General features: G+C 47.3%; 1 protein-coding gene across 1 annotated transcript; it reads left to right on the top strand.

Moving 5' to 3' along the window:
- Positions 1-16,153: 16,153 nt before the first annotated feature.
- On the top strand, positions 16,154-22,277 carry TREM1 (triggering receptor expressed on myeloid cells 1; the record flags this gene model as incomplete). The annotated part of the gene is given in 9 exon segments (XM_079712642.1): positions 16,154-16,290; positions 17,207-17,265; positions 20,293-20,427; positions 20,430-20,575; positions 20,579-20,637; positions 20,639-20,646; positions 21,910-21,995; positions 21,999-22,112; positions 22,251-22,277. Coding segments are annotated over 9 exon segments (771 nt in total).
- Positions 22,278-24,107: the final 1,830 nt, after the last annotated feature.

Below are 24,107 nucleotides of genomic sequence, written 5' to 3'. Positions count from 1 at the left end.
TCCCATTCACAGGAAAGCACTAAAATCATTAACTCAAAATATCTGTTCTTTGTGATAAGCAGTGATCTTTTACCAAGATGTAAGCTTGACTGCACATATTCCCTGGCCAAAACAAATCACATATAGGGCTTCCCTGGTGGCGCAGTGGTTGGGAGTCCGCCTGCTGATGCAGGGGACACGGGTTCGTGCCCCGGTCCGGGAAGATCCCACATGCCGCGGAGCAGCTGGGCCCGTGAGCCATGGCCGCTGAGCCTGCGCGTCTGGAGCCTGTGCTCTGCAACGGGAGAGGCCACAGCAGTGAGAGGCCCACGTACCACACACACAAAAAATCACGTATAAACTGGCTTCTCCTCTACCTCTTTGGAACAGTTTCCTCAGGGCTACTGAGCAGCTGTCTCTCGGGCTATAGCCCTCAGTAAGTGTCCCTGAATAAAACTTAAACTCACAACTCTTATGTTGTGTGTTTTTCTTTAAGTTCAGCAGCCCTTCTTCCTGGGGTAGGCATGGCCCTGCCCAGAGAAACCCTTCCCATTCCCTCAGGCTTGGGTGTCTCTCCCCAGGAGCCTGGGATAGCTACATGGCCTCAGGTCCAGAGGGCCCTCAGACTGGGGGAGGGGAGTGGCCTCCCACGTGCCACACTGAAACACACCTCCTGGCTGGCCCTCTGGCCGCAGGGCCTCATCTCTCAGGTCCACCCCTTCCATCTCCTACCATCTCTCCCATCCTCCTCCTCAACCCCTCATCTGAAGTCAAGGGCACGTGCAGGCCAGGTGGAGGTGGTGTTAGCAGAAGGGGTCCTCCCAGCCAATCCGCCCCCTGCCTTAGGCCTTGGGTGGGGTTGGAGGGTTGGAGGAATGATGTGGTCCCTGGGGAAGGGGCCTGATTCAGCGGGGCTTCCCCAGCACCTCTGAGAAGAAAGAATTGAGAAGGATAAAGGCCTCCTTAAGAAAGTGGGAGGCCTGGGGTGATGGGCTCTAAGGGCACAGGAGAGAAAGGAAGCAGAGCCAGGAGAAGCCCCTGTCCCCCAGGTGCACAGAACATCTCAGGGCCCTTAGAGACCTCAGCTCTGCCCGCCCTACCCCCCACCCCTCCACCACAGCAGCCACAGGAAACTGTTGTGCTCTTGGCTCTCCTTGCCCAGCTACCCCCTCCCCCCATTCAGGTGGGGCAGGGGTGGGGTGGGCAGGCAGGGGAGGAGTTGAGAAGTCCCCCGAGGACACTGTGGTCATCTCAAGGCTGTCCGCTCTCCCCCGCCCCCGGCACTTTTTACACAGTGTCTCTCATTTCCTGGGTCCTGGTTTTATCCCCCCCACCCCCCGAAAGTTGGGCTAAAGACAGTTGACAAGGTCAGAGCATCATTTGGATCCTGACCACTGTCCTAAGCCCCATTGGACCTCAGAGGCCTCACACTCAGGTCTAACTGGTGGGTCAGTGATGTGTTTCCACCCTGGGAGGTTTTGTGGGTACTGGAGGGGAGAAAAGAGCTGGGAGCAAAGGAGGGGGGGCGTGCTGAGCAGGGGTCCCCAGGGGGGCTGGGGCTGGCTCAGGAGGAAGGCTGGGAGGAGGGGAGAGGCAGCCTGGGTGCTGGGGGTACCACTGAACCCCAGCTACCCCGCCAGAGGACATGAGGTTGGTGAAATGCTGCTTGAAAAAATAAGCAGACGAAAGAATCTAACCTACTTTCCTTTAATGAAGCTGAGGAATTTTAGAATCAGGAAAACATTGGTGTTTATATGTAATTTACAAAGAAAAGAGAAAAAACCCAAAAAACCTAGTGAGGTAGGTGCAATTCGAGGTGTGGCCATTGCAGACAGCAGCCGACCAGTGCCAAGTTCAGGGCTTCACTGAAACGGGGCACGTTGCTAGGACTGTGGCTGTGATGGTGGCTGCATTTACTGCCATCATCTGTTGATACCAGGTAGGACTCCCCAGCTGTGCCAGTCATCGGACCTGTCCAGGGGGCACAGATGAGACTGGAATACCACAAGGTGCTGCCTGAGTAACCCCCTAAGAAGAGGATGCAGTTTTCTAATCAGCAGGCCCAGACAGGTGCCTTTTTGTAACCTCCCCACAGGAAGGGGGGACCATGTGTCTTATTTCCAGAGAGGAGCACGATGTGCCTGCTGTTGGCACTGTCATCGGAGCTCAGGGCCCAGATATGCCACTCCGTTTCTTTATTTTTAACTCACTGTATTTTTTATGAGGAAGTATTTAAAAATAAATTGCAGATATCCTGACATTTCACCTTTAAATAATTCAGTAGGCATCTCTAAAAAAAGAGCTTCTTGCTACATAGGAAATTAATATTATCACAGCCAATGCAATTAAAAATCATTTCTTAGTAGCCTGCGTTCACTAGTCCATATTCAGGTTTCCCCAGTAAATTCAGCACTTTAACTTTGAGCAGGAACCCATCTGCCTGAGACCTCTGGCTTCTCCAGAATCCCCTGCCTTGGACCTGGAGCAGAACCTGGTCCCCAGAGGAGCCCAGAAAGAAGGCAGAGGACTGGAAAGAGGAAGTGGAAGACTGGGGTTTCTAAGGAAAAGACCCCAAAGCTGGGAGCCCAAGGACACCAGCATATTGCCAGACTCTTAGAGGTGAGTGTCAATGGAATGGGGGCTTTGGTACCTTCCTGGGACTATGTACCCTCTCCAGGAAACTGTTAAAAGAAAAAAAGAGACCTATTACAGTGTTTAAGAGTTTATTTGAACAAAAACAAATTTGAATTGGGCAGCATCCAATCTAGCAGATAAAGAAGAGCTCTGAGCTTTTCATAAAATGAAAGACTTTTATAGGGGAGTGGAAACAAGGAAGTTATACTGGCAAAAAAGCAGGTTGGTTATTGCAAAGTTGTTTTCCTTTAGGGGATGGCAGGGGTCTATCAGGCAGATAGCTTAACTAGGGGTGATCAGGTGATTCCTGATTGACTGGCTTAAGATTTCATTTTTGGGAGAGCTGAAACTGTAGATTAAGTTTTGGTTTGGTGACGTGGGGCTTAGCATAAGTGACTCCATTTTGGGTCTGTTGTCTTGTTTTAACAGAGCTCATGTGAAGTCATGGCTATTCTGACTCATCTTCATCCCCTCCATTTTCTTTTTCTTTTTTTTTTTTTTTCGGTACGCGGGCCTCTCACGGTTGTGGCCTCTCCCATTGCGGAGCACAGGCTCCGGACGCGCAGGCCCAGCGGCCATGGCTCACGGGCCCAGCCGCTCCGCGGCATGTGGGATCCTCCCGGACCGGGGCACGAAGCCGTGTCCCCTGTATCGGCAGGCGGACTCTCAACCACTGCGCCACCAGGGAAGCCCCCATCCCCTCCATTTTCTAGAGAAAGAAACAGAGGTTCAGAGAGGGGCAGTGACCTACTCAAGCCCACACAGGGAGAAACTAACCCGGGTCTTGGTTCCAAGCCTTGTTCACCCTGGACCCCTCCACTCACTGGGCTTATGTGCAGAGCCCTTCCCTGCTTCCAACAGCACCCAAGGGGCTCCCAGGCTTCCGGTTGGCCCACAAGAGAACTGAGGATCTCAAAGGGCGATGATGGAAAAACAGAGGGCAAAGTGGAGAAGGTGGCCCCCTAGAGACCAAAGATGGGAATACAGGGCAGAGTTTTAGAGCTTGAAGGAAATGTAGGAAAAAATATACATTCACATAATTTTGTAATCTACAAGGCTTGTTCATTTGCACTGTTTATCTTAATCCTCACAACAGTGTGGAGGTAATACGCATCTCCCTACGGGTGAGGAAACAGGTCCAGAGAAGGTCAGTGACCTGCTGAAAGTGGCAGGTGGCTTTATTGGCGTCAGAGACTCCTGAGTGCCATCAGGATTTTCCATTGCACCTCCCCCTGCAGTCAGAACAGGAAGCCAGGAGGGGGTCATGGGCTGCTGCAGAATGGCACACAGACGCAGAGGCAACCCCGTCCCCATCCAATTGTATATCAGGTTGGTGGCCCCAGCCTCCTGGTGAGGAGGAAGGCTGCCCCTGGCTCCTGCTGACCAGAAAGGGGTATCGGTGAGGATGCGTGTGCTTTAGGCCCAGGTTGGTCAGTTTCTCACCCTGATTCTTTCCAATGTCCCCTCTGCTATCCACAGAGAAGAGGAGCTGACTTCCTGTAGGTCTGCAAGTTCACCGTCTGCCCACACATTATCTGTCCCTCCAGCTGAGATCAGCTCTTTTTTTTTTTTTCTTTTTTGTGTTACGCGGACCTCTCACTGTTGTGGCCTCTCCCGTTGTGGAGCACAGGCTCCGGACGCGCAGGCTCAGCGGCCATGGCTCACGGGCCCAGCTGCTCTGCGGCATGTGGGATCCTCCTGGACCGGGGCACGAACCCGCGTCCCCTGCATCGGCAGGCAGACTCCCAACCACTGCGCCACCAGGGAAGCCCCGAGATCAGCTCTTTTGTCTCTGCTGTGTCACAGGCCAGTCCTCTCTCTACTACACCTCACTCTCTCTAAAGCTCTGCATTTGTTCTGATGCTTCATGAATAGATGATCCTACTTAGTAATCCAAATAGCTTGGCAATGTGGATATTTTCAGTTCTGTTTTTAAGCAATGAGGAGATTGGAGATAGAGACCATAAGAACGTAGACCAGGTTCACTTAGCCAGTAGGTGAGGAGGAAAGTGGTCCCTGTCATGTGGTGGCAAAAAGTTTGGTAGCACTGCCACCTGCAGTAATGTGGAAAGTGGAAAATGTACCTAATGAACTGGGTGGTATAGCTGAGATCTCCAGACAAAGTGATGAGGGTGCTGCCTCGTTTTTCTTGTGGCTTATTATGAAATGTGAGAGGAGAGAGAGAAACTACAGGCAGGGCTATTAAATGTGAAGGGAGCTGGGACTTGATGGCTTCGAAAATTCTCAGCCTCTCCAGATAGTAAATGTTGCTAAAATCAAATCCAGAGCACTCTCAGGAAAATATGGTCTAAAGATGAAACCAAGGCTATGATTGTAAAATCCTTTGTGAAGACCTCAGAAAGATCAAAGACAGTGCCTCAGACCGAAGGCCCTTAATGAGTTTAAGTGCATGTGCCTCACAGATTCTTTCAATCAAACATGAGGTCTTCTAAGAAGCTTAAAGACAGTATGGAGGTTTCTAAAAAACTAAAAATAAAACTGCCCTATGACCCAGCAGTTCCACTCCTGGGTATATATCTGAAAAAAACAAAAACACTAATTTGAAAAGATACATGCACCCCAAAGTTCATAGCAGCAGTATTTAGAATTGCCAAGATATGGAAGCAACCTAAGTGTCCATCAACAAATGGACAGATATATACATATATATACACATACATACAATGGGATACTACTCAGCCATAAAAAAGAATGAATTTTACCATTTGCAACATGGACGGACTTGGAGGGCATTATGCTAAGTGAAATAAGTCAGACAGAGAAAGACAAATACTGTATAACATCACTTATATGTGGAATCTGAAAAACACAACAAAGTAGTGAATATGACAAAAAAGCAAAGTCACAGATATAGAGAACAAACTAGTGGTTACCAGAGGGGAGAGGGAAAGGAGGAAGGGCAACATAGGGGTAGGGGAGTAAGAGGTACAAATTATTCAGTACAAAATAAGCTACAATGATATTACACAACATAGGGAATATAGCCAATATTTTATAATAACTATAAATGGAGTATAACCTTTAAATATTGTGAATCACTATATTGTACACCTGTAACTTATATAATATTGTTCATCAACTATACTTCAATTAAAAAAAGAAAGAAAAGCACTATTCCTCAGCAGCAGAAGCCCAAGGTACAGAAGAGATCTTATCTTGAAGAGATTTGTGGGGGTGGCTTTTGTCTAATTGAGTGAATCCCAGTAAGATACACAGGAGACCCAGGAGAATAACATTCACAGAACACTGCCAGCTTGGACTGAAAGGCACGAGGGAGCATAACATTTAAAAAGACCTTTGTGAAGATATACAGATTGCCAACAAACACATGAAGGAATGCTCAACATCACTAATCATTAGAGAAATGCAAATCAAAATTACAATGAGGTATCACCTCACACCAGTCAGAATGGCCATCATCAAAAAATCTACAAACAATAAATGCTGGAGAGGGTGTGGAGAAAAGGGAACCCTCTTGCACCGTTGGAGGGAATGTAAATTGATACAGCCACTATGGAGAACAGTATGGAGGTTCCTTAAAACACTAAAAATAGAACTACCATACGACCCAGCAATCCCACTACTGGGCATATACCCTGAGAAGACCATAATTCAAAAAGAGTCATGTACCACAATGTTCATTGCAGCTCTATTTACAATAACCAGGACATGGAAGCAACTAAGTGTCCATCAACAGATGAATGGATAAAGAAGATGTGGCACATATATACAATGGAATATTACTCAGCCATAAAAAGAAACGGAATTGAGTTATTTGTAGTGAGGTGGCTGGACCTAGAGTCTGTCATACAGAGTGAAGTAAGTCAGAAAGAGAAAAACAAATACCGTATGCTAACACATATATACCGAATCTAAAAAAAATAATGGTTATGAAGAACCTAGGGGCAGGACAGGAATAAAGATGCAGATGTAGAGAATGGACTTGAGGACATGGTGGGGGGGAAGGGTAAGCTGGGACGAAGTGAGAGAGTGGCATGGACTTATATATACTGCCAAATGTAAATTAGATAGCTAGTGGGAAGCAGCTGCATAGCACAGGGAGATCAGCTCGGTGCTTTGTGACCACCTAGAGGGGTGGGATAGGGAGGGTGGGAGGGAGACACAAGAAGGAGGAGATATGGGAACATATGTATATGTATAGCTGATTCACTTTGTTATACAGCAGAAACTAACACACCATTGGAAAGCAATTATACTCCAATAAAGATGTTAAAAAATAAATTAAAATAAAATAAAATATAAAGGCCTTTGTATCCCCCAAAGAGAAGCAGGAAGCAGGCTGAGAAAGCTATGAAGGTGTAAGCACTGTCTGCCTTTCCTGGAAAGTGGGCAGAATCAGAACCCAGAGGGAGGAGCCAAGAGCCATGGGAAATTAATCCCAGGTAGGAGCAGGGCAGAGTCCTCATCAAGGAATTTCCAGCATTTGCCAAAGCTGGATTTTAGCTTTTCCATGGAGCCGTGACTCCTTTTAGCCCTTATTTCCCGCTCTTTTGAACAGGTACATCTATCAGGGTTATCTTATGTTGGTACCACTTTGTCTGTTGGGTGTGTGTCTGATAACTTGTCCCTCTAGCTCACAGGTCTGCATGTCGAGAACTGTACCTGAGGAGCCTCATCCACACCTGGGCTGGATTCAAATAACAATTTCCTGGACCTCATGCTGATGCCATAAAGGGATGAAACTTTTGGAGGCCTTTCAAGTAGATGAGCATATTTTGCATGTGGGAGAAATGTAAATAATTTGTGGCCAGAGTATGTACTGTGGTAGTTTTAGAGCATGTCCACGAATTCTTTGATATACGTAGCCGAACCCCTCTCCCTCTGAGTGTGAGCTGGACCCAGTGACCAGCTTCTGATGAATAGAATATAGCAGAGGTAGTGGTGTGTGACTGCAGAGACTAGGCTGTAAAAGGCACCATGACTTCCTCTTCACCTTCTCTGGGATCAGCCACTCTGGGCAAGGAGCCGAGACCTTGTTCCAGCTATCGTGTGGGTGAGCCGCCCCGGAAGTGGTCCTCCGGGCACTGCCAAGCTTTCAGGTGACTGCAGCTCTTGTTGACACCCTGACTGCAACCACAGGAGAGATTCTGAACCAGGAACACCCAGTTAAGATATTCCCAAATTCCAGACTCCTCCAGAGCACTCTGTGAGATAATAAATATGTCATTTATTGTTTTAAGCTTCTAAATTTGGGGGCAACTTATTATGCAGCATCAAATGAGTTAGGAGGAAAACCACGAGTCTTTCCTTTGCTTTCCTTTCCTTTGCCTTCCTCTCCTCTCCTCTCCTCCCCTCCCCTCCCCTCTCCTCCCCTCTCCTCCCCTCCCCTCCCCTCCCCTCTCCTCCCCCTCCCCTCCCTCTCCTCCCCTCCCCTCCCCTCCCCTCCCCTCCCCTCCCCTCTCCTCCCCTCCCCTCCCCTCCCCTCTCCTCCCCTCCCCTCCCCTCCCCTCTCCTCCCCTCCCCTCTCCTCCCCTCCCCTCCCCTCCCCTCCCCTCCCCTCCCCTCTCCTCCCCTCCCCTCCCCTCTCCTCCCCTCCCCTCCCCTCCCCTCTCCTCCCCTCCCCTCCCCTCCCCTCCCCTCCCCTCCCCTCCCCTCTCCTCCCCTCCCCTCCCCTCTCCTCCCCTCCCCTCTCCTCCCCTCCCCTCCCCTCCCCTCCCCTCCCCTCTCCTCTCCTCTCCTTTCCTTTTCACTGGAAGCCACGAGAAGAAAGCATTTCAAGAAGGAAGGAGATGGGCTTCCCTGGTGGCGCAGTGGTTGAGAGTCCGCCTGCCGATGCAGGGGACACGGGCTCATGCCCTGGTCCGGGAAGATCCCACATGCTGCGGAGCGGCTGGGCCCGTGAGCCATGGCCACTGAGCCTGCGCTTCCGGAGCTTGTGCTCCACAACAGGAGAGGCCACAACAGTGAGAGGCCCGCGTACCGCAAAAAAAAAAAAAAAAAAGAATGAAGGAGAGGTGAACCATACCCACTGTCGCTCATCTTTCCAATATGATGATGTTTGAGTATTGGCCACTGGATTCAGCAGTGTGGAAGCCATTGGAGACTGTGACAAGATGTTTCAGGGAGTGGTACAAACAAATTGGTGTGGGCTCAAGAGAGAACAGAAAGAGCAATACTGGAGGCTGAGAGTGTATGCAGCCCTTTCAGGGGGTTTTGCTGTGAAGGGCAATAGAATGTGAAGCAGTAACTGGAGGTGCCATGGGGCCAGGAGAAGGTTTTTACTGTGTCATAGCCCGTCGTATTCTTTTTTTTTTTTTTTAATTGGAGTATAGTTGCTTTACAATGTTGTGTTAATTTCTGCTGCACAGCAAAGTGAATCAGTTATACGTATACATATATCCACTCTTTTTTAAGTTTCCTTCCCATTTAGGTCCCCACAGAGCACTGCGTAGAGTTCCCTGTGCTCTCACTACTAGGTATAAAATAGACAACTGATGACAACCTATTGTATTCTGATCATGACGACACGTGAGAGAGGGAGAAAAAGATGATGCAGGAGACGGGAGAACTTCTAGAGTAATTTTCTCCCATGGGCAAGAGAAGAGGGGATTGGGGGCTGACGCAGAGAAGTCAGCCTGAGGTGGGAGCAGGAGAGTGACGGGAAGAAGAGTGTGTGTGTGGTGGGTACAGAGGTGATTGACAGGTGCGGTTGGACCGAATGGACATTTCTTTCTCAGGGTTGCACTGTTTTCAGTGAGGCAGGAGACACGGGCACCAGCCGGGCGCGAGGAGAGGGATGGGCAGCGGGGTTCGGGGGGCCAGGGGATGGTGGGAACTAGAGGTTTAGCCTGGAGACCACGGTTCACAGTGAGGTGTTTCAGCGTGATAGATTGGGTTTCCAGCCCCATTCAGCTTTGGGAAAGGATGCAGGACAGAGTAAGTGGGAAGCTGGATTCAACCAGGGTTGGAGTTTTGCTGGGGGTGTTCAGTGAGAGGGGAGACAGACAAAGAAATGGAGACTGTGTGCTAAAGCGTGATTATATGGCTGGATCATGGGATCCAAGGGGAGGGAAAGCATGAGTGGGGTGAGGGAGAGGGATAAGGTGGCAGGGCTAGTGGATCACGATCCCGTGGTGAGGAAGGGGCACTGGATCAGGCTAACAGGACTGAGCTAGGGAGACAGGCGCTGGTTGGAATGTGGGTATCTCAGAAATGAGCTATCCCAGGACGGCAGCAATCGTCCCAGCCTGGGTCCTCCCTGCTTCTTCTCCTTCCTCTCTCCATGGATCCAAGACTCCCTCTCCTCTGGCTTGGCTGCCCCCAGACACCAGGTCGCCGTGCCAAGAGCCTGCTGCTGTCAGCTCTGTTTGTGCTCCTGTGCTGCGGCTGTCGGGTGAGTGGCGTGGGTTTGGCTTGGGCGCAGAGGGCAGGGTGATGGCCCTGCTGGGAAAGACAGTCGGCAGGAGGGAGCGAGGCTGCAGTCACAGAGGTGAGGTTTCACATCGTTTTAGATCCTGATTTGAATATCCCAGGGCTCCGCCCACCTCTGCCTGCTTGTTTGCTTGTCATAAGCCACCAAGGTCCTTTACCTCCAAACTCTCAGTTCTCTTGTCCAAATGTAGCCACGCCCACACAGATTTTGTTTGTAGATTTTTTTGAGGATGGCCATTCTGACCAGTGTGAGGTGATACTTCATTGTAGTTTTGATTTGCATTTCTCTAATGATTAGTGATGTTGAGCATCCTTTCATGTGTTTGCTGGCAATCTATATATCTTCTTTGGAGAAATGTCTATTTAGGTCTTCTGCCCAACTTTGGATTTTTTGTTTGTTTGTTTGTTTGTTTGTTTTGATATTGAGCTTCATGAGCTGCTTGTATATTTTGGAGATTAATCCTTTGTCAGTTGCTTCATTTGCAAATATTTTCTCCCATTCTGAGGGTTGTCTTTTTGTCTTGTTTATGGTTTCCTTTGCTGTGCAAAAGCTTTTAAGTTTCATTAGGTCCATTTGTTTATTTTTGTTTTCATTTCCATTTCTCTAGGAGGTGGGTCAAAAAGAATCTTGCTGTGATTTATGTCATAGAGTGTTCTGCCTATGTTTTCCTCTAAGATTTTTATAGTGTCTGGCCTTCATTTAAGTCTTTAATCCATTTTGAGTTTATTTTTGTGTATGGTGTTAGGGAGGGTTCTAATGTCAGTCTTTTACATGTAGCTGTCCTGTTTTCCCAGCATCACTTATTGAAGAGACTGTCGTTTCTCCATTGTATACTCTTGCCTCCTTTATCAAAGATAGGGTTACCATATGTGTATGGGTTTATCTCTGGGCTTTTTATCCTGTTCCATTGATCTATATTTCTGTTTTTGTGCCAGTACCATACTGTCTTGATTACTGTAGCTTTGTAGTATAGTTTGAAGTCAGGGCGACTGATTCCTCCAGCTCCGCTTTTCTTTCTCAAGATTGCTTTGGCTATTCGGGGTCTTTTGTTTTTCCACACAAATTGCAAAATTTTTTGTTCTAGTTCTGTGAAAAATGCCATTGGTAGTTTGATAGGGATCACACTGAATCTGTAGATTGCTTTGGGTAGTATAGTCATTTTCACAATGTTGATTCTTCCAATCCAAGAACATTGTATATCTCTCCATCTCTTTGTATCGTCTTTAATTTCTTTCATCAGTGTCTTATAGTTTTCTGCATACAGGTCTTTTGTCTCCCTAGGTAGGTTTATTCCTAGGTACTTTATTCTTTTTGTTGCCATGGTAAATGGGAGTGTTTCCTTAATCTCTCCTTCAGGTTTTTCATCATTAGTGTATAGGAATGCAAGAGATTTCTGTGCATTAAATTTGTATCCTGCTACTTTTCCAAATTCATTGATTAGCTCTAGCAGTTTTCTGGTAGCATCTTTAGGATTCTCTATGTATAGTATCATGTCATCTTGTTCTGTAACTTTTTATCTCTATATGAATGGAAAAGTGTTATACCCTTAAAAGTCAGAGCCTTAAGAATGGGCTATCCTGTATATTTCAGGCTGTAGGAAATCTTAACTCGAAACAAAAGCAGTTGAATACAAAGGTGAAAGTAAAAGAAACAGATCCAATACGGAGTCAGATTTGTTCTTCCCTACTACAGTACGAAGGTAAAGATTTAACACAAGCACACAGAATGCCTGAATTTAGAATTAATGGCAGTAATTCATGGGATGGGAGAGAAACTTCAAAAAATTGAAATAAATATCCTCAGAGATATTTACAAAGACATTGTACCTTCTTACTACTCAGGCACTGACAAATGAAAGCAAATGGCAATATTGCTTTTATTTATTAATTTGACGAATTGTTAAAAAAGATTCTCACACCCAGTGTCAGCGAGGGTGTGGAGAAGCACCTATTATCTATATTTATAGTGGAATATAAGTTGTTCAGCATTTTTGAAGGTGAATAGGAAGGATCTATGAAGTTTAATGTGCATTTCTTTGGCTTGCCGATTCTACTTCTGGGTCTTCATCCCTGAGAAATACACACACACACACACACACACACACACACACACACACACGGGCACAGAAGGACCTGGACAAAGATGTTCATCACACATTGATTTTAGTAATTGTGAGCCCCTGTCGAGGGTTTAGCTAAACTCCCTGGTGGCCTTGCTGCCTGGACACCCATGTTGTTTGGCCAGGAGGCCTGTAGGGGCCTTAAACTGACACCAGCCCCTCCTAGAAAGCAGTCCACAGAGTCACAAACAAACCTAAGTTCCCCATCTGACTTCCCTAATAGCCCTGTGGTCAAGAGCCTCCCCTGCAGCCCTGGGCTTTCCCTTTACCAAAACCCCACTCATTTTGGTTCGGGCTCAGCCTGGGTGCCCCAAAGCATTCCATCCACAGGCCCTAATAAAGGATTGGGCCCCAAGGTCTGTGCTCTGCCTTGACCTCCCTGTGTGGCCACTCGAGGCACCTGTGAGTGATAACTTCTCTATTTCAATTTCCCTCGTGGCCTTTTGTTGAACACTAACTCACTATCCAGCATCCTTAACAATTGTTAATTTAACAAAGTCACAGCAGCCCCATGGGGCAGTAATAAGATAACCTGTGGTGCACCTCTTCCATTTGGTACCACGGAGCAGTTCAAAAAGAATGGGGTTCACCTAAGATGTGAACATAGCTCCATCTCTAAACCTCGTGTTGGATTTAATGGTTGTTGCAGAATGGCATGGATAGTATAATCCCATATCTGTAAAGTAGAATCAACTCAGACTGTTCATATTTATTTGCTCATGCAAGCCTGTAGCTGTAGAAACCCAGAAATTGTCTGGAAAGCTATACATTCATCAAACAATGGGGGTACCTTTTGAGGGAAGGAGCTTGGTTAGTGTTGGGGGAAGGAGTGGAGAAGGGAACTTCATCTGTTTACTACTGTGGTGCTTGTTTTTAAGAAAGAATCTTTATGTACATGGGGACTTCCCTGGTAGTGCAGTGGTTGAGGATCCACCTGCCAATGCAGGGGACATAGTTTCGATCCCTGGTCCAGGAAGATCCCACATGCCACGGAGCAAGTAAGCCCGTGAGCCACAACTACTGAGACTGCGCTCTAGAGTCTGCGCCTAGAGCCTGTGAGCCACAACTACAGAGCCCGCGTGCTGCAACGACTGAAGCTCGCGCACCTAGAGCCCGTGCTCTGCAACAAGAGAAGCCACTGCAATGAGAAGCCCGTGCACTGCAACGAAGAGTAGCCCCCGCTGGCCGCAACTAGAGAAAGCCCATGTGTGGCAACGAAGACCCAATACAGCCAAAAAAAAAAAAAAAAAAAGAATCTTTATGTACATAATTTCATATGTCACTGTGTAATGAAGATAATGTTTTAAATGTTATATTGTGTTATATTTTAAATGGTAAAGGAGGTGGGATGGGGAAAATGGGCATTTGCAGAGGACCCAGGAGCCTGTGCTCCTGGAGGCCAGTGCAGGAGGGGTGGGTGGTGACAGCCCCAGGGCAGGACACCCCGCCAAGGTGACAGGCTTGTCTGAAAGTCCAACAAGAAGGTATAAATTGAACAAAAGCACAGAAAAACCAGTGAGAACACAGTGCTCAGGAGATAGCCAGCAGAGAGGGGCTTTAGACAAACTTGAGACCAGGAAGTGTCATGGGGACTGGAGCCCTTGATGACCAGAAGAGGGGCTGGTGAAGGGCACGGTCAGTAGTGATGGGGTTCAGGGCAGGCCACCCCAAAATATGCCACTTTGGTATGATCTTTTTGAATGAAAGTTACTTGGGAAACAGCTGGTACAAGAAGAACACTCTGACTGGCCTTTGTCTCCCTGACAGCAGGAAATTAATCTCCCATGTGAAGGTACCCTCCCTGTAGCAGGAGGATAGGAAGCATGCTTACTGCCAGAGACAGGGAGTTCAAGGCTGAGAAAGCTGTAGAAACAAACTTTGTTACTTCTTCATTATTTGCAACCTCAAGCCCAAACCCCTTTGTTTTGTCAAACCTTCACAACTAATTGTTTCTTTGTCTAAAAGGTATAAAAGCTGCCTGCTTTGGTCACTTCTTTGAACCTCATGTCTTTGGAGTTCCCATACGTATGAAATCAAATTTGATTGTTTTCTCTTGTTGATCTGGCTTCTGTCAATTTAATTATTAGATCAGCCAAAAAGAACCTAGAAGGGTAGAGGAAAATTCTTCCTCCCCTACAGTGGTCTGCTGGATTCTGCCTGGCAGAGGAAGAGAAGTCTGCAGCCAGGATCTCCACAGTGGAGCAGGAGTGTCACTAGGCCCTGCCCCAGGCCCTGGGGAATCTTTCCAAGTACCTTGAAGAGCCTCTGACTTGAGCCTGGCCTTGTCCCGAGTCCTCAGGTGCGTCCTGTGCTGTCCAGGTATCCCGAGTCCTTAGGTGCGTCCTGTGCTGTCCAGGTATCCTGAGTGAGAGGAGGTGACAGTGGGGGCACGGGGGGCACAAGGTCCACAATCTGGGACCAGAGGGGACAGTGCCCCTCAGCAGATGGCAGCCTTGAGAGACAAGGAACTCACGTGCTTGTTGGAGTCAAAGTCACGGGCAATTCTGGTTTTTTAAATGACTGCTCAGGGTTCCCCATGCAAATGGTTTAAACCCTTGCAATGGTCAAGATGGAAAAATAAAAAAAAAAAACAAATAAAATTATCTAATTAAAGAAAAACCCCCTTCAAGTACTTGTATGTTCCTCTGTCGTAGAATAGTGGAAAACTCTGATAAATATGCAATTTGAATCAATTGTGTTAGAGCTTCAGGTCTGTCCCAATTTGTGTCAAACTTCAAAATTGCTTTCAAATACTCAGTTTCCTTAAGGAAATCTTTTTCAGTTTCTAGAATCCTTTTTTCGGTCTTCCCAGTTTCTGGAATCCTTGCTGCCTTGCCCAGGTCTTATCTCCTTCCACCTGGTTGACAGCAAGAGTCACCCAACTGGACTCCCTCCCTGCAGTGTGGGCTGTACCTCCTGTACCTGGTCTCTGGAGGTCACAGAATTAATGGTGAGCTTTAGAAGGAGCATGGAGGAGTGGAAAGAGCCCTGACTCAGTCTGATTGTGTGTGTGTGTGTGTGTGTGTGTGTGTGTGTTTGGGGGTGGAGAGGTATTGAGAAAGAAGAAGTTCAGAAGATCTGGTCCTGAGCACACTCCTCTGTGGGGGACCAGAGCAGACGGCCCCAGGCAGGAAGACTCCAGAAAAAAAACATCTAAGGGAAGGCCACTGGAAGTCTAGCCAGAGGTATGGACCTCACGGACTTGATGGGAGAGACAGTGTAATATTCCTCTTTTTACAGGGAAATTGAGTCCCCTCTGTCCCTGCAGCCTTACTAAGAGGGAGGAACGGCAGGTGGAGCTGCCTTTCCTCAGCCCTCCTGGGACTACTGTGGTCTCAGCTTCTCCCAGATTCCTCTCATGTCCTGAATCTTGGAGGAAGAAGTTACAGGTACTCCCTAGGTCAACAGAGTGGGTACGGGGGCCATCCTGGGCTGTTTCCTCTAACAGGGCCACAGACGATGCCACTCCTGGCAGTGACCCTGAGTGCCCCCATTTCCCAGGCACCTCCCAGAGCCCAGTTCCCACAGAGCCACCTGCCCCCAGCTCCTCCTGGGGGAGCTGCACCTGTGAAGAGGAGATGGATCTCAGAATTGGGGACAGAGACTGATTTTGGGCGTTCTCTTTCTGCAGCTTCTATTCCCAGAGATCCCACGGAGCTTCCAACAAAGGCACAGATATTCAACAGAGTCTGCACCCATGGGGGCTCTGACACCTCGGCTCTGCATGAAGGATGCTCACCCCATTGACACTGGTGGGGAGACCACAGCTCAGAGAAATGGTGACCCCACCTTCCAAGCGCTCACTGTCTGTGGCGAAGGGCGGACCCCTTGTCACATAGCAAAGAGCAAGTCGGAAGGACGGAGGGCCACAGGGAGTAGGGTGTGGGGAGAAGGTGATCTTGGGACCCTGCTGGGAGGAGGGATCGGTGGGAAGCTGCGGCGCTGTTCACACACACACACACACACACACACACACACACACACACACACACGCGCACACACGCGCGATGGCTGTCGTAGCGCGCTTTGGCCAGCAGGGGGCAGGGCAGCCCGTCCATCACGCCAAGCGCACCCCAGGCACCCTGGCGCTCCCCTGCTCTGCTGCAGACCAGCCCCGGCTGAGCTCCCTGTTCGGCCCGGGGAGGTACCGGCATGAGAAGGAGCTCTGAGCTCGGAGGCCTGGACCCTGGTGATTCCACTAATTCACTGGGAAACCTTAAGAGAATCAACGAGACTCCTCGTGCCTCAGTTTCCACCGTGAAAGGGGATAGTGACAACTGCTTCACAAGGATTTTGTGGAAATCAGATTGGACCAGTGGTAAAAATAGATAGCTAGTGGGAAGCTGCCGAATAGCACAGGGAGATCAGCTCGGTGCTTTGCGACCACCTAGAAGGGTGGGATAGGGAGGGTGGGAAGGAGGGAGACGCAAGAGGGAAGAAATATGGGGACATATGTATATGTATAACTGATTCACTTTGTTATAAAGCAGAAACTAACACACCATTGTAAAGCAATTATACTCCAATAAAGATGTTTAGAAAAACAAAAAACAACAAAAACAGAAACAAAAACAAAAAACACTGATGCCTGGTCCCACCCCACTGGGATCATTTCATTGGTCTGGGTCTGGCGTGGGCATTGGCATCTTCTCACACCGCCCAGGTGATTCTAAGGTGAAGATTAGTTTGGGAATTCCAGAGTTAGATACTCAGGTGACCAGGCTTTGGAAACTCTAAGTTGAAAGTTTGTTTTTAACTCTTTCTCCTAAGATCCCTTTTTTTACTACCTTGTTTTCATAAAATTCAAATTCCATCTTCTCTCTCTTTTTATCTTCCTAGCTCTTGCATAACCTCTCGAAATGGAAAATGTAGATTTCCCTAACAATCTGAACTCAAATCACTCAACTATGCACTCCTACCACCTATGATGTAAATAAACCTGTGATGTAAAGACACATGAACTCATTAGTTAGCCTGAGCTGAGGGCTTGTTTCCTAGGCTCCTGGGTGGTGTGGGGGAGTGCAGGGCCAGATAGTTGTGAAATACCAGTTTCTTCCCAGGAAGGCGAGTATAAGAACAAAACCCGGGGTAAAGAAGTGGTTCCAGGTCATTGTTCCAGGTTAGTCACCAGCTCCAGGCCCCAGGAAATGGCTCAGAACTCTCATATTTTATCTGGGACAACCTGCTGCTGAGAAAGATGACAGACTCTAGTGGGAAGGAGAGACTTCAAGGAATGAAAAGGAACCTGGGCCAGGAAGAGGGTGTGATGGAGGAAAAGGCATGGAACAGGGAGTGAATGAACTTCACATCCTGAATTCCCTCCTTCCCCTGCTCAAAAATAAACAAATGAGACCTAATGAAACTTAAAAGCTTTTGCAAAGCAAAGATACTACAAACAAGACAAAAAGACAACCCTCAGAATGGGAGAAAATATTTGCAAATGAAACAACAGACAAAGGATTATCTCCAAAATATACAAACAGCCCATGGAGCTCAATATCAAAAAAACAAACAGTCCAGTTAAAAAATGGGCAGAAGACCTAAATAGACATTTCACCAAGGAAGACATACAGATGGCCAAAAGGCACATGAAAAGATGCTCAACATCACTAATTATTAGAGAAATGCAAATCAAAACTACAATGAGGTATCACCTCACGCTGGTCAGAATGGCCATTATCAAAATATCTAGAAACAATAAAGGCTGGAAAGGGTGTGGTGAACAGGGAACCCTTCTGCACTGTTGGTGGGAATGTAAATTGATACAGCCACTATGGAGAATAGTATGGAGGTTACTTAAAAAACTAAAAATAGAACTACCATATGACCCAGCAATCCCACTACTGGGCATATATCCTGAGAAAACCATAATTCAAAAAGAGACATGTACCACAATGTTCATTGCAGCACTATTTACAATAGCCAGGACGTGGAACCAACCTAAATGTGCATTGACAGATGAATGGATAAAGAAGATGTGGCACATATATACAACAGAATATTACTCAGCCATAAAAAGAAACGGAATTGGGTCATTTGTAGAGACGTGGATGAATCTAGAGACTGTCATACAGAGTGAAGTAAGTCAGAAAGAGAAAAACAAATATCATATATTAACGCATATACGTGGAACCTAGAAAGATGGTACAGATGAACCGGTTTGCAGGGCAGAAACTGAGACACAGATGTAGAGAACAAACGTATGGACATCAAGGGGGGAAAGCAGCGGGGGGTGGTGGTGGTGGTGTGCTGAATTGGGAGATTGGAATTGACATGTATACAATAATATGTATAAAATGGATAACTAATAAGAACCTGCTGTATAGAAAAATAAATAAAATAAAATTCTTGAGCATTCAAAAAAAAAAAAAAAAGGCACTAATCCCATTCCTGAGGGCAGAGCCCTCATGACTTAATCATCTCCCAAAGACCCCCACCTCCTAATACCATCACCTTGGAGATTAGGATTTCAACATATGAATTTTGGGGGGACACAAATATTCAGGTTAATAATAGCAGCAATAGTTGTAGGTAGTGGTAGCCTGACCTTGGTAGTGGTAGGTAGTTTGACCCAGCATTACTGTCTAGCCCATTATTTGGTATTCCATGGAGGAAGGTATCCCAGGCCTGGGTGGATATACTGTAGTCTCTCAGTAAAGTTATAGAGCCCTGATGTGTCCTGCTGAAAACACAGACCTGGATCTTCTTACTCCCATTTTACTTGGCCCTCCCATCAGCAAGGCTCCATTAGACCAGACCAGAAAGTCATTCCAATTCTAGGTTCAACATCCTAGAGTGTGATTAAAACTTCTGTCCCTGTAATCCAAGGGTTCTCAGCCTCAGCACTATTGACATTTTGGGTGGGATACACTTTTGTCATGGCGGCCATCCTGTGCATTGGAGGATGTTCACCAGCATCCCTGGCCTCTACCCATCCGATGCCATTAGCACCCCCCTGCTCCCAGTTATAACAACAGAAAATGTCTCCAAGCATTGCCCCATGTCCCCAGGGGGAAAATTGTCCCCAGTAGAGGACCACTGCTGTGACTCCTTGACATCCTATAATATTTAGAACTCTTTTGGATGCAAGCAACATAAACCCAACTAAAGTAAAAATAGGAGGGGGGATTTCTTGGCTCAGACAGCTAGGAAGTATGAGGGGTGCTGGTTTGGAGCACAGCTGAGTTCCTGCCTCAGATAATGTTGCCAGGTCTCTGTCTTTCTCTCTCTCTTTTTCCCTTTCTTTCTTTGCCTCTGCTTGGCCTCATTCTCAGGCAGACTATTTCCTCACAGTGGAAGTGTAGCAATTGAAGTTTCACATCCCACTGACCAATCAACACAGCCAGAAAGAGTTTTTTTCTCAATAGTGGCAGCAGTCTCAGGGAGGATTCTGATTGGCCCAGCCTCAGTCATGTGCCCATTTCTAGGCCAATCAGCATGGCCAGGATGATGAACTTCTTTGATTGGCTAAACCTGTGTCTGTGTGTCCATCCTGGAGAATAGGGTCAGCCCCATCAGTAAAGCTACACAGGATGAGAAAGATGAGCACCCTGAGAAAGACGTGCTCTGCTACCCAAGGAAGGGAGAGGGGAGAACCACACAGCCAGACATCAATGTCCACCATGTCCTTGAGATGGCTTCCTCACCGTTTTTCCAATAGTCTCTCGAACTGATCTCTCTCCCCTGACTTAGATGAAGTTCCTCTAGCTGTTCAGTGGAATCACTCTCTGCTAGTAGCATGTCTTCACATCCACTCTGCACCCTGCACATCCTCTCTATAATCTTTCCCTCCCATCATGCCCCTGTTACTCATGGTCTTAGCATGCATCCCAAGCTCTGCCTTTATTCAGGCGATTTCTTCCTCTCAAAAGCAATCATTTATAAAAGTTGATTTGCACAAACCATATGCAGTCTAGCTCTTGTAGTAAAAACAAACAAACAAACAAAACTCCATAAAACTACTCACAGTGATAAGATCTGGGGTCTAGTGCTAACTTGCAGGGAAAGTTGCATCTTCTCGGGACACCTTGAGGATCTTGTCTGAAAATTGGGTGATTGAACAAGTAAAAGAGGTGGCTCCTCTTTATTTTTTCCAAGAGAGATAAGCTATTCCTCACAGAGCCTAACTCTAATTCTCTGCTTACAGAAATCCAAGCTGCATCTGAACTACCCGAGGAAAAGTGTACTCTAGCAGAGGGGCAGACCTTGAAAGTGGACTGTCCTGTCACCCACGACACGGATTCCAACAGCCGGAAGGCTTGGCAGAGTCTGAAAGATAAAGGGGGGTCCAGACGCTGGCAATCACAGAGAGAGTCTCGGGGGAGTTCAGTCAAATCCAGGTGGGGAGGTACTTCCTAAAACACGTCCCCAGTGACAGCATGCTGCACGTCCAAATGACCAACCTTCGAGTGGAGGACACAGGACTGTACTGATGTGTGATCTACCAGCCTCCCAAGGACCCCATCATCCTGTTCTACCCTGTCCACCTGGTGGACCAAGAGTGAGTAACCTGGGGGTGGGGGGTTGAGGGTGGGGAGAGCCAGGACGGGTGGGGGTGGAGCAGTGGTGGGAGCACCAACGGAGCTGTGGCTCAGGATTTCTAGAAGCCTGTGCTCCCCCAGAAGCTCCTTGTCTCTCGTTTGAGGTCCTTGAGAGACATCTGGTCCAACAGTAAGAAGGGGCTTCTTTGTATGGGATTCCTCTTGGGGAGGAGAGCCTAACGTGCTGTGCTGTTGTAGGAAGAGGGTGAAAGTTGAGCGGTGGACTTGGGACAATTTAGTCTCCTTCTTCAGGTCTTCATGTAGAAGTCAATTCCTTGGGAAGCCTCTGTGAGTCCCCTCCCCCTCCTAAGGATGCATCTGAGGGCCCTCCTGTGTGCTTCCAAAGCAGTGCTCCCCAGACCTTACTGTGGGCATGAATCACCTGGGGATCTTATTTCAAAAGCAGACCCTGATGCAATAGGTCTTGGGTGGGACCTAGATTCTGCATTTCCGATCTCTTTGCAGACAATGCTGATGCTGCTGGTCCATGGCTCCCGTTTTGGGTAGCAAAGCTCCGGAGCTCACTTTGTGCCCCCTTTCATAGACAGCACTATTTCACTGGGTTTAGTAGTGGCCAGTTTCCTTATCTGTCTCCCCTATTCATATCTGAGAACATTGAGGGCAAGACCTGTGCCTTGTTCGGCTCTATAGCCCTAGCAACTAATGAAGTGCCTGGCACACAGTAGGGCCTCCATAGATGTTGATTGGATGAATTAAGGAAAGCAGATTAGAGGGAGGCGGGTTCAAATTCCTAGCACCTGTGGAATTCTAAGCCTAAGGAAGACAAGATATATATGCAATATATTAATAAAGATAACTTGTAAAGCAATATGCCACAGGTACAGGTGAGTGCAAGGCAGAGAGAATGGTATAAGGTAATCAGGGAATTATTCTTGAAGAAGGTGAGGGCATATGGATTGGTGAAGAATAGTAGGCAAGTGCATTTCTAAGGACATGAATAGCCTGGAAATTCCTTTCTTGTTCCTTATCCCCCTCCCTCCCTCTTTCCCACTCTTCTTCCCTTCTTCCCTCTCTCCTTCTCTCCCTCTCTTCCTTCTTTCTTTTTTACTGTCTCTGACCCAGACAGATGCCACACTATTTCTTTAATTTTAACAAAAGGAAACCTTGCTTCATGAATGACCATGTTCATTTCCCTCCTGAGTTCCATTTACACTACCACTCATCCACCCATTTATCCAACCACCCAATGTGCCTTCTTACAGATCCTTCAGGAACCCCTGGCTCAGGTGAGAATCCTACCCAGAACTTGGCTCAGGTTCCCACCCTTCCTCCTATCACCACCAAGTACTGAAGCAAGCTCCATCCCAGCCCCAGGACTGTGACCCAACCTTTCCCCATGTCAGCTACCAGCGTCTCCTCTCCTGGCCTCAAAGTCCCCCCCCACAAATGTGACAGATGTCACCCGGTATGGTTTCCAGGTCTCTGGGCCCCTGGTTTGGACACCAAGCCCTTTGATTCCCAGTCCATGTGCTGAGAGTGAGGGATGGGAAGGGTGCAAGGCAGGGGTGGACTTGAGTCACCTCAGTTGGGTGGACCTTCCCAGGGGAGGAAGGAGGTGGTGCTGGAGTGAGGAGGCAATGGTGAGGCTGCCACTCTCCCCATGGTTCCCCTCTGTTTTGCTTCTTGCACACCAGAGGAGTAAGAGAGGAAAATAGCATCTTTGCTGAATTCCAGTGGCTCAGCCAACCCCTGATGGTGTAGTGGAAAAAGAGATCCTGGATTCTAATGTCAGTCAGACCAAGTGAAAGTGTACCTCTGGGCCAGTCAGGAGCCCTCTCTGGCTTCAGTTTCCTTGTCTCTGCAGTAGGGTGGGGTGGAGCTAGAAAAACCAGAGCTGGAAGCGACAATCTAGCCAAACAGCTCTGAGCAGCTGCTACATATTAAGATTTCCTGGACTGTTAGCTTTTTTTTTTTTTTTTAAATACTGATGCATGTGACCTACTGCAGACCAACAGAATTAGAATTTCTGGAGGTGGGGCCGGTCTTAGTATTTTTTCTGAGATCTTCAGGAGACATTTTTAATGTGCAGGCAAAGCTAAGAATCACTACCTTTGCATGCACACCCCTCTATACAGTTTATTATTAAATGTTGATTTATGTTAGAACATATTTACCATTAAATATTGAATTAACAGAGAAAGAAATATTCTTCCATATTCCCACTAATCTATCATGTTTTTTTTTCTCCGTCTTCTCTTCTAGTTTTTATTCATGCTTATACATATTTTAACATAGCAATAATTCTAATTATACACACTTTCATTACTTTTCTGTGCTAAAACTGTTCTCCAATGTTGCTACCTAGTCTTTGTAATTAGAATTTCCGCATAATTTTTTATCAATAGAAAGCCATATATAATCATTTGCCTGTTTTTAGACATTGAGATTATTTTCATTTTTTGTAGCATTGATAACTCTGAGATGAACATATATTTGCAGATGTCTTTTCCTTTTTTCTTTTTTAAAATATTTATTTATTTTGGCTGCCCCGTGTCTTTGTGGCGACACGCGGGATCTTTAGTTGCAGCATGTGGGATCTTTAGTTGCGGCATGAGGACTTCTCAGTTGCAGTATGCAAACTCTTTGTTGCGGCCTGCATGCAGGATCTAGTTCCCTGACCAGGGGTCGAACCCGGGTCCCCTGCATTGGGAGCTCAGAGTCTTACCCACTGGACCACCAGGGAAGTCCCCTCTTTTTCTCCTTTTAAATTGTTTATTCAAAAGAAATTCCCTTAAGAGAATTTGAACATTTACATTGTTCTGTATACATATTGCCAAATGGTTTTCCAAAGATTGGAAACAGTTTGCAGTGGGATCCCTAATGCATAAGGGAAGCAACATCACTGCAGGCTTGTCTACAGGGATTTGGTATTTAAAAAATACACCTGTCAAAATAGATGTGGGGCTTCCCTGGTGGCGCAGTGGTCGAGAGTCCGCCTGCCGATGCAGGGGACACGGGTTCGTGCCCCGGTCCGGGAAGATCCCACGTGCTGCGGAGCGGCTGGGCCCGTGAGCCATGGCCACTGAGCCTGCGCGTCCGGAGCCTGTGCTCCGCAACGGGAGAGGCCACAACAGTGAGAGGCCTGCGTACCGCAAAAAAAAAAAAAAAAAAAAGATGTGGACTGAGACCTGCTTTAATCTCTCTATTACTGTGGACTCTGAGCTCCATAGCGTAGAGGCAGCACCCTTTCCCCCTTATGTTGTGCCCAAGTGCCTGCTACCTAGAAGGTGCTCATTAAATCTTTAAAATAAATGATCTAGTGAGAGTCAAAGTTTTTCTTTCTTCACTAATTTTCCAGCATGTAAATTGAGAGCGCAAACCTTTGCCTACATTCCTACTAAAGGCTGCATCTCCTTCATCTATTTATCTGTTAACTAACAGGCACCATTCTATGAGTCAG

This window comes from Hyperoodon ampullatus (assembly GCF_949752795.1).
Source record: "Hyperoodon ampullatus genome assembly, chromosome: 10".
Classification (NCBI taxonomy): domain Eukaryota; kingdom Metazoa; phylum Chordata; class Mammalia; order Artiodactyla; family Ziphiidae; genus Hyperoodon; species Hyperoodon ampullatus.
Note: the sequence above shows the minus strand (reverse complement) of the source record. Positions and strands in the feature narration are given on the sequence as shown.